The sequence below is a fragment of the Strongylocentrotus purpuratus genome, unplaced genomic scaffold (assembly GCF_000002235.5).
Source record: "Strongylocentrotus purpuratus isolate Spur 01 unplaced genomic scaffold, Spur_5.0 spur5_scaffold_6, whole genome shotgun sequence".
Classification (NCBI taxonomy): Eukaryota; Metazoa; Echinodermata; class Echinoidea; order Camarodonta; family Strongylocentrotidae; genus Strongylocentrotus; species Strongylocentrotus purpuratus.
In genome coordinates this window covers 1,374,933-1,386,584 of record NW_022145612.1, presented here as the reverse complement: position 1 = coordinate 1,386,584, position 11,652 = coordinate 1,374,933, and the positions used below count along the sequence as shown (strand labels likewise).

The 11,652-nt window shown below is 34.3% G+C and overlaps 1 protein-coding gene across 1 annotated transcript; it reads right to left on the bottom strand.

The window, feature by feature from the left end:
* Positions 1-183: 183 nt before the first annotated feature.
* Positions 184-10,654, bottom strand: LOC115919260 (protein disulfide-isomerase A4-like). Its single transcript, XM_030972616.1, has 8 exons — positions 10,367-10,654; positions 8,170-8,364; positions 6,232-6,370; positions 5,047-5,109; positions 3,861-3,956; positions 2,790-2,915; positions 1,793-1,829; positions 184-1,116 (listed from the first exon to the last, which is right to left on the bottom strand). Exons 1-8 carry the CDS (start codon positions 10,578-10,580, stop codon positions 979-981), a joined length of 1,008 nt encoding a protein of 335 aa, XP_030828476.1. The 5' UTR covers positions 10,581-10,654; the 3' UTR covers positions 184-978.
* Between the last annotated feature and the right edge of the window lie 998 nt (positions 10,655-11,652).

Here is an 11,652-nt window from a genome sequence, read left to right as displayed (position 1 = left end):
GATGGGCGAACTATCTTTCATCACTTGATTTACTTTTGACCAATCGTAGAGCAAGATTCTTAGTATGTGGAATATAATATTTAATATTATGCATAATTTATACTCTCCTCATTTTCAATAGATGCTAACTTGTAAAATCTTCTTTTAGGGATAGATTGAATCAATAACATTTCACTTGTAGTCTTTGCAGTATTTTGTAACTTTTATCAAATTCTGTAACAAAGAAAATGTTCAGAATCTAGATTCGAAACGAAATTCAGAATTCATGTACTGATTAAGGCATGAATAAGGCACTTCAAATAGAATTATTACATCTATGCATATGCATTAAAGCATATCAAAGTATGTAATCAGCAAAAAAAGTAAGAAGAGAAACAGCATAATAAATGGCCTCTGGATATATATGTATACCAGAATGTAACAGCCCTTTTGTTAAATAAATTGAAAAAGCAGAAATTATTTTTATATTAGATGTTAACATCAACCATAACTACACAACCTAGACATTGTGCATTTTTATACAGAATATCTGGTAGTGGAAGACTAAAGAAATCAACAGGAAAAGCGATCATAAAGAGATGATAAAGATCACATGTAATACTACACCAAAAAATAATAAATAAAAGTGTCTACTAGAATTGATCCTACTAAAGATATAACCTATTTTTTTTAGTTTATAGACTGTGATACATTCACTGAAATATTCTAAAATATAAACCCCACTATGCTTGGCACATATTCTCTCGGTGTTATATCCAATATGGGTAGCAGTAATGTTAAATGTTACTATGGTTACTTAAAGTCATACGTCATAATTTGTGTCTGTAAAATAATAGTTGTTTACAGCAAACATTTTGCACACACGGTACGTCAGCCTACAATACTGAATTCTACAAATACCTAGGAATGATAGTACAATAAATACCACATGCAATACATCTAAACGAAAGAAGAAAAAAAGTGAAATGGAAAAAAAAATCAAACTCCTTTCTTTGTTCTTCCAGGAAGGATATCAGATGCTCGACGTCTCGAGATGAAGACGATGATGAGAAGGACGACGACCACAGGAAGGCCGATGACAATCAGCTTGGAAGAATGTGACTCAGGGAGAACTTCCTGTATTCAAGAAATATTCACAAGGAATATTATTCATATAAATATTTTACAAATTATTCAGCTATAATTCATACATACTTTGTGATGAAAGATCAATTGTTTTTATGTAGTTTGTTACATACAGACATAATGAAATGAGACATATTTGTATCAGGTAATCTAATTGTGTACTCGTAAGCATTGATTTCTTATTGATATGAAATATCTGGCTTCTTATCATTTTACTTTTATTGTATGAGTTATCTACAGGATACAGGGTACCTTGTTCATATAGCCAATCATTACCTGGATCAAGGTCTAATAGAATGGTATCATTTATTAACCGTCTATCATTCAGTCTGGATGGGATCTTTCCATCAGTTGTATAACATGTGTCTAGTCATGGGGGAAGGGGTCACTCACACTTAGCTATAATGGATAAAATGAGAGAGGTAGAAAGACTGATGGAGGGGATCACGATATCATCTTCTCATATTTCTTTTCTCTCTCCCTACTTTCCATACCGGTATTTTTAACCATTTGCTGGCAAGGGGGGGGGGGGGTATTCCTGTAGCCATACCATTGATAACCCTCATTTTTATACGAAAATGTTCTTTAAAAAAACACATTTTGCTTTGCTTGTAAGTACATGAATAAAGCATAGATTATTGAGGACTTCAATACCCATAATACTAACCTTTAGCTGATCTGCAATATTCTCTGTCAGAGTATCACTGCAAGAAAATTGTAAAAATTACAATGATCAATCATTCATAGCATTATTCTATAATTAGTAGAATATATGGAATTTCTATAACAGATTTTTTTACCTTATCATACTTTTGCTTTGTGCATTTGATTAAAATGAAAACATGAAGAAAAAATGTGTAAGTATGACTAGCTGATTTTTATTCAATGAATTAGTACAAACGATGTCAAGTTATAATGTTGAGGGGTCAGTGACACAAAGATGTAACTCCATTTTGGTCATTGTGAGGAAAAGTGGTTTATGTGTCATTGAGCACTTGGGCCTTAAGGAGTTAAGTCTGTTTGACTAGCCATTGACTTCAATGGGTGGAGTTACCGTAAGTCTTTATATTTCCTGGAAAGCCCACATTTTTAAATATTTTGATATCAAAAACTCATTTTGGCAAAATATGGATTTACGTCTTTGTGTCACTGAACCCTTGATGTACCCGTTTTCATTGCCAGTATGAAAACAGGCATAAATCAGATAATCATTGATATCATTAATAGTTAAATGGAATACTCTTCAAGGCGTGACAGGCATACAAGGTATAAATCCTGTAACTAAAGCAGTTATATTTGGAACTTATATAGCTGTTTTCACAATCTGTATCACTCCCTTAATCTGTGGTACTCCCCTCTCTCTCTTTCTGTCTCTCTCTCTCTCTCTCTCTCTCTATCTACAGTATCTGTCTCTCTCTCTCTCTATCTGTCTGTCTGTCTCTGTTTGTCTCTTTCTCTGTCTCTCTCTCTCTCTCGTCAAGGTTGTGTGCCATGACATGTAATCTCATCTCTCACCCACCTCATAACATGTATATATTTTATATGCATACATATTACATGTACATGTACTCAAGATAAGGTTGACTAGAATCCAACTCTCATGTTACCCCATGATTGGTGCTCAAACATGGGCTTGACTTTACCAGCTGCAAAGATCAACTTACAATGGTGATTGCTCTGGCAGTACATCGACGCCAGGAAACCGCTTGTAGCCATTCTGTGCAAATTGAACAACGGTTGAATCATCCCGCATTTGAAGGGTGTAGACGTACTGCTTCCCTTTCCTAAATCTGTGGGTGGATAAAAAAAGATTAAATGAGATATATAACTCAAAATACAATTCTTTGTTCGTCATTAATGGTGCTAAATGGTCATTAACGGTGCGCTTTGAGCACCTTGCAGGGTGGATATGTGCGCTATATACATATCCAATATTATTATTATTATTATTATTATTATTAAAGATGAAGCTAGAATCATGATTCTGCAAGGATTGCCATACAGATGACTGCATATTTTTTTCTGATTTTATATCTTTCAGATTGATTCCTGGAAATACCTTTCTGCGGCAAGCAATATGGCTTCAATTTTAAAAGATTTCTTTCAAGATAAGTTTCATCATCACGTTTAAAGGGATCGTTTAACAATGATAAATCTGAGATACACGGCCCTACGTGTTATCAGTGTCTGTGATATGGTGTAATATTGAAGCCCTACAAAAATTGCGCTTCAAAATGATCAAGAAGTGCCTCAAAAAAGTAAAAATCTTTCAGTGACCGGTTTTACCATACTCGTTTTCCCCAATAGACTGTAGTGTTATGAAAACCGTCAGGTGAACGGTTTTCAAAATTTGTAATTCCAATCATAAATATCTTGATAATCAGACAGGCGATCGGCTTGTAAAAGTCATGGGGTTCCTGACTGACCTAAAGGTTTATAATTATCATTGCATCATGAGCTAAATCCAGAATTTTATTTCAGAATCTGAGACAAAGTTACCGGATTCCTTTAAATTAGAACGGTTGAGACATTCATGACTTGGTTAATCATTTGATATAATGGTCTTTTGAGACTGCTAGTCATTTCTGTCCATTTAACAGAATACATCGTTGGATATGATCTAACTTCTAAGCAACACAATATAAGAACTCATCTTTATATTCTCAATTTAACTAGAGTCAAGCTACCATATATATATATATTTAAAAAAAGAAAATAATAAAATGTCTACTTACAGATGCATCGCAGGAGACCCAGATAGCTGGAATCGCTTGGCAGTTTTAGGGTTCTTTGGAATATCCACTACTGCAACATTGATCAGCGAATGTAACCTACATTGTATAATGTGCAAGGTAAAAACAAATGATAAAATAATTGAAAATAATAGTCAGATCTCCATTTCTTTGAAATACCAATGTAATAGTTTAAAGCATTACAAATACTGCACAAGTCATCTTCTAGCACTGGACTTCACATTTAAATTGTCTTTTTTTTCTCTATATAATTTGGGATTGGACATCATGTGTGTGCATATTTTACAAGTAATTTTGTTCATGATCTATTCAGGCATGTTTAAAGTTAATATATTTGACCTTACATGGATGCATCTAATAGGCCTATAATCATTTATGATTATATGTTTGGTGCTACCAACTATCTTAGCTAAGAAAGATAACCAACAGTCTTTTTCAAGACTACACAAACAGTCCTTTCAGGACTACACACCCTCAAGAAAGATTACAGAGAGTCCTTTTCAGGACTCCCCAATCCTCTCTCTCTCTCTCTCACACACATGGTGCACCCGCAAGCCTATTGTATATCTACATCACCATGCAAGCCAACACTTACAAGCATCCATCTTACTCCTTCCACAGTAATACACTGTGTATTCCTATTCCATTCTGCTGCCCATTGACGATTGTATTATATTTAATTAACAACTTTTGTTATATTCTGAATGTATGTCATTCTTGAAGTTGTTCACCTTATTACTTTTAAAAATTTATATACTTTTGTACATTTTTTGTTGTGGAAATAAATGAACTTATAAACCTAGGAACTTAATGATCAAATGAAATACAGCTTTGAATTTTCAACAAATTTTCTTTTACCTTACTTCCCAATTACTTCAATGACACTCACACTACCTTTAGATCAATTTGTACTGGATGCTAAAAATATGAATTCCTGTATGATATCTGATGAAATCATTAGATATTTGACCATTACAGTCCTATTTTATCAAATTATAATTCATTTGTTCATGCAGATATTCAAAGCAAATTTAAACATTCCACTTAAAGTGATGGGGAATACAAATGTTAAATAGACATGTCACAAGCTAAAGATAAAAATGACTTCCTTGCTGCTGTTATTTCTGGCTTAGATTGGCATTTATGATATTCATTTCATAATACTTACCTATAAGCAATATTCTCCCACATTGGCAGAAGAACAGAGCAGTCAACATGCTGTACATCACAACTGATACACATATGGAGGGTGTTTAAAAAAAGGAGAAATTTGAGTTAATTGAATATATAAAATACAGATAAGGTGTTGTGCATTTTGTACCAGAGATAAATCGTGAGACCTTGACAAGATATTCCATGAAAGCTGATAAGCTTTATATCCATTAAATGTAACAACATGTGTCTTAGTAGAGTTTATACATATTGCATTTCTCTCTATAGTATGTACCAACTTTTGGTGTCTCATTATACATCCTGCTAAGAACCAATACAGCATTATATATTTTTTTAAATACATGAAAAGAACAAGGCTTTGAAATCTCACTTGTTGACGTACCTCATGAGAAAGGTTAATGCTTAATGTAATCTTGAGTTCTAGGTCATGTCTTATAAAGACTTTTCATCTAGATTGATCCAAAGTCCTACAATCAATCGTAAACTGTAAGACCTAACCTTTAGTACAGAGTTAATATCAATATCAAGTAGTGATCGACATAAAATCGATTGTAACTGTTTGTAGGTCAAGAGAAACTGGTTTAAAGCCATTTTCGATTTAAAAAAAAAAAAAATTGTTATCATGCATAAGATAGGTTATGTGGATAAATAACAAAATAGCTGAAAATCTATTCACTTTAAAGTTCAGCTAATATTTGAACAAATGGTGCACATATGATATCACGTGTTATGCATATGGGTTGGGACTACCAGATTGTTTTATTCTATTTTTCTCAGTACTCAATTTAGGTCAGGTTTAGAAAACAGTAAGTTTTGCTTGATTTGTATTTATATATTTATTTTTTTTAATTATTTTTTTACTGATTGTGTCACAAGAACTTTTCTCCAGGAAGTAAGTGATATCACCACATAGGTGATATGTGTGTATGTGTGTTTGAGAGAGAGAAAGAGAGAGAATATCTGTGTGTATGAGTGACAGAGAGAGAGAGAGAGGGAGAAAGGGAGAGTGAGAGAAAAAGAGAAAGGGCAGGAAGTGAGAAAGATAGGAAAGAGTGAGTGAGAAAAAGAGAGAAATAATGATAGAAAAGGAGAGAGAGACAGAAAGGCTAGATAGGGAGAAAGACAAGAGAGAGAGAGAGAGAGAGAGAGAGAGAGAAGGAAAAATAGGTTGTAGACTTACAAGAGGACAAACCAGTCTCCTGTGGTAGCACCAGTAGAGACTTGAGTTCTCCTTTCAAAGTCATCATCTGACAGTGGTATATGGATCCTTCTTCCTGTAACCTCCACAAAGTGAATAATGGACTGAGCATCCATTTCACCTAGAGAAAGTCAAATCAAAGAATATACCAAGATATTGGTCAACTGCATGGAATATGCAAGAGGCTTACGTTTCGGAAGAATTTTCATGAAACTTACACAAAATAGCACATGAGATTCCGTCAACGCATTTCCAAATTCTCAACAACAACAAAACACTGGGCTTTACTATTGTTAATATTATTATTTGTTTAAGTTGACAATTTTAGTATTTTTGTACTTTATGCAATAACAGTACTAAAATGAGCAATGAAATTAAAATATAATGTATAAATATTGATAATCATCATTACCGGTATGATATAATACACCGTAAAGTAAATTGAAAAATGAATCATCTGAATAATAACCTTTTAAAAACCATTATAAGTATATCCTTTTGTATAGTTATTTGCTAGTTTGGCCAGGAGGGATTAGACCTCTCTGCATGGTCACTGACAGGTGGTTATCTCATCAAATCAGCTCTCAATTAACATAAGAAAAAGGGGACCATGGGGGACCATTCACCAATGGTCACTGATTAGGCATTGTTTGCTATATAAATGTAGATGGCACAAGTAGCTATAAGTAGTGCAGTGGGGCTTTAAGTTGACTTTGATCTCCTTTAATTGCATGACATTTTCAATTCAAACAAAGAAAAATAATTTAGTTGTGAAGTTCTTATATTTTTGTCCTACATTCTTCTGCTAAATAAACTCAAGTATTTAATCTGGCGCTCAACAAATACACACTAACTACTGAGAGAGTTACACGCTGGCATGCTCATACTCTACACGTGTACTAAACCATTGACCTTCAATCTGCTCTAAAGTGGGCTCAAACAAAAGATCCTACCTTTGTATATCTTTGTATTGAGTTCACACTAAGACAATAAGGCAGCTGGCATTTCCCACTATTACAACTTATTACCAGCATTATTACAAAAATTGCAGTGTATTTGTATCAAAATTCATACGAAGCATATTAATTGCTAAATGAATGATATCTGTGGGAATTTCCACACAGATTACAATATGTTCTTTTTATCAATTATCTGATGATTGTTCCAATAGAGGGCAAGGCCTAATAAGGTGTATCATAATAGGATATAATTCATATTCTTCCCTGGAATACATGGAGCACACTCTTTGATGATTGCTTCTTTTTATCAATTATCTGATAATTTTTCTTTCAGATTATACTATGGAAAAAATGCAGCCTTTTATAAAAACCATAAGAAGTATTGTAGCTTATTTTTTTAAAGGCCCTGCTAATATCTAAAGTTCCAAACTCTCACAATTTCCCATTGGTATAAAAAAATGTAAATAAGCAAAATAGAATGACATATTAAATTTATTTTCATGAAGAAAAGATTACAAACGTGTAGGATGATATCATCAGAATTATAGTTACATGACATGCTGTAAATGTTAGAGAAATTAGATATTTTTTCTTCACATTACAAGTAAAAACTTGAGCTAAACTTATAGTGGAACCTTAATGCTATCTATAACACTCTTCAAGCTTGCTACATAACCTACAAAGGAAAAAAGTTTTGCTAGTCCCACTACTTTTTGAACAACTTTTTTTTTTTTGGGGGGGGGGGGGGTGTGCTTTTTAACCCACAAAAATAACAAGTTTTCAAAAAGGGTATTTCCTTGCATTGGTATCAACTATGATGAGGTTCCACTCTTTAATACAATGTAGTGAACAGATGCTTTTAATTAACCTTGAAAATGATTCAGTATTTGTTACATATGACAAAGAATTATAGAATTGCATTATAACACAATGGACATTAATTAAGTTGGACCAAACTCACCAGTGTAAAGGAGGGGTGTTTTGTCTCTGACATAGTAAAGAGATGGAAGCCTTCGCAGCCCTTGCTTCCTAATGGTTTGTAGGTCACCTTCTATAAACACTTTGATGTTCATATCTGCTCTCTCTGTAGCAAAATGCAGAGCCACTTCTTCATATTCAGGGGCAAACTCATTGCACTTAATACATCCAGGGCTCACTACATGGAAGAGGTGGAATAAAGACAAATCATCAAATATTTGTGATGCTTTCCTTTGAGAAATAAATACCTTGCAAATTGTAGGAGAAGATTTTGTTTAATTTCATTACAAACTTACAAAGTCAAACAAACTACAAAACTTTGCTTGGCTTAAATTATAATCTTAACTTAAAAATTGAGCTGAACCCATAAATAAACGATAAACTTGAATTTCCATAACGTAAGTTTGAACTACAAATGATCAGGCTTTTCTTGATGAAACAGTCTAACAAGAACAGGTACCTTCATTGTGCAGTTTCTGTACATTAAAGGTACGTTATAACCACTTTAAAACTAAAGACCAGTTATGGTCATGCGATTGCATTGTGAAAGAAACGTTGTGAAATCGATCAGAAAAGGTTGATCATCTAGCATAGATGTACAAGGTTCTGGAATCATCAAAATGATAAGAAATTTGGCCAAGTCTTCATAAAGTTAGAAGCACTGTACACAGAAAGATGTATATGGGACTACACACACGTGCGCGACACGTGCATTTCATATCTCTATACAGGCAAGAGATACACTAATTTACCAAATATATCAATTAGTAGGCGGTTTCCCGTCAAAATTTTTATCATCATGTAATATTCAAAACATACATGTATATTCTTTCACATGATTGGTAATAAGAGCTTCCATTTCATTTTTTGAAATTGGGGCATTTCCAATACTGGTCTTTACCTTTAACAATAAAACAAAGAACCAAAAGTCACATTTAAGTCTTTAATGTTCATTTAGAACAAAATTTGACAATCTTTTTTGGTTCAAGAACATGGTGGCACAGATGGGTCCATAAAGAATTTCATAACCTTCAAGACTCTGATAGTGAATATCAATGAAATTGAAAGGATCAAATCATCAGTCAAAATGGTTGCTTGCTAATCATGTATTCTTGTATCACACATAATGGGCTTATCTAGACCTTAAGGCATGGTAAAAGTTATCTTATGATTTTTTGTCCAAGTTTTTCTTTTGATTAGAAGAGGGTTACATACATGTTACATGATTTTTATATTAAACAACTTTTTAGACAAAGGATTTGGGGTTGCATAGATCTAATGGAACTTTAAACACTGAAATTATTTTTTTCCCAAACAGGTGCTTTTCAGGTGCAGCTATATCATGGTTTTAAAAACCACTCATTATATGTGCACGCACAAGCTTATAGTCTACGGGGTGAGAAAATGGATACCAATGCGTGTGATGAAATAAAGCGCTACTGATCTGCATGTGAGCAGTATGCGTGTGTGCAGCAAATAGTGGTTTTTATTTCACGAAAATGCCACAGATGCTCAAAACTTTTTAAAATTGCGTTCTTGCTGTTATTAAAGCGCGCGCACCTTTGTGAAGTTTTCTACTGTAATGTCTCGGTCTCAGATCCTCATTACGGTAGATTACTTCACACAGGCGCGTGCACGCCCTCCCGTAACCCACCATCGGTCTGCACTTGTATTGTGCAGCAGTTTGCCGTGAAACCTGTGAAAAAGTGTAATATCAATGTTTTCCCGAAAAATACTCCAAAAATAACAAGAAAATTGACACAAAACAGGTAATAAACATAACAAATTTTAACTCATGATCTTTATTTAAACATTTGATGAATATTTACTTCATTTTGGGTATGTTCTAGGGTATCTCCATGCCAGAGTTAAAGGTCAAATTTTGGATAGGTTTCTGAACAAGCGCCGTAGGTTTCTACTCTAGGCCTACCCATCATATTATTTTTGTTTCAATTTGGGTGGCTGTCGCAAAAGGAAATCTTCCCAGGGATGGCAGTATCTCTGGTTACGCCTAAAGAAAAACAAAGACAACAAAGACATTAATCTCAAGTTTGATCTACCCGAAAGGCCGGGCCGAAGTCGACGTGGCATTGCAATTGCATTCTATCGGGCGCACCAAAATACAGTCCCATCACCCGATAATAGCGTCTGCTAGTGTGCAATCAAACCTCCTTGCTTACCGAAATTCACGACAAAGCGGTCTCCTGATTCGACCAACATGTTGAATTCATCCTTTGTGAGATACTTGGGTTTGACGTCAACCTCGGCGGAGTCATCCTCATTCTCATCAACCATCTCATCAACCTCCGACTCGTCAACATCTTGAAGATGAGCAACGCTCAGCAACATCGACAACACAACGCAAAGAACGAGACAACTCTTGGAGGACGACATCTTTACACGCACTAACGTGATTGAATAACACGTTTCAGCGCTAACGATTGGGGCCTAGCTTCAGCTTAACAAACTTCGTCAATGAGTGATTTCAAGTTGGGTGTTTAAGGCTGGTGTTAGTGTTTAATAAACACTAACACCAGCCTAAACACCGAAATGGAAATCAGCTGGTGTTAAGGCTTTGACCTCTGAATACCGTCAACTTCCGGTAGCTAGTGTTATCGATTTTGCAAAATTGTCGTCTGCTGAACTGACCTTTGTGGCTGGTGTTAATATTTTACATACAAATGTCCTATTCACTAACACTAGCCCCTAGGGATTAAGCAAATGTTGATTTCCAGTTCGGTGTTAGTGTTGTACCCGCGCACATTCAACGCACGAACGACGCCAATTTATTGTCTGACGATCAAATAAAAATATGTGAAACACGTAATTCCTATATTCTTTCGTGTAAAATTAGTTATTTTCTAAGACCAGAGAAATAGATGTAAATTTATTCTGTACTTTTCATGATATCTTTAGTTTTGATGTACTATTTTTAAATCATCGTCGTAAAATCAAGTATGTGGTGACGTCACGGCTGGTGTTAAGCTATCGATTTTGATATTGGTATCGGGCTCTTAATTTCATCAGCAAATTCTCCGCTCGATTTAAGAGCTCTTGACTGCTCTAAACACTAACGCTAACACTAACACCAAACTTGAAATCACTCATTGTATAGTTTCCTTCATTGAATCTGGAAACCATAAATTTAGCTGTGTACTGTAACGCTAAACAGACAAAAGAAAAGAAAAAATGTGGGTTGTATATCAACCCTGATTCCTTCTTCTTCTTCTTCTTCTTCTTCTTCTTCTTCTTCTTCTTCTTCTTCTTCTTCTTCTTCATTCCCTATCCTTCTTCTTCTCTTTCTCCTTTTTTTTCTTTTTCTTTTTGTTCTTGTTATTGTTCTTCTTTTTTTCTTCTTCTTCTTCTTCTTCTTCTTCTTCTTCTTCTTCTTCATTCCCTATCCTTCTTCTTCTCCTTATTCAATTGTTTTTGTTTCAAGTTCTCAGTTTTCTTCTTCTCTTTCTCC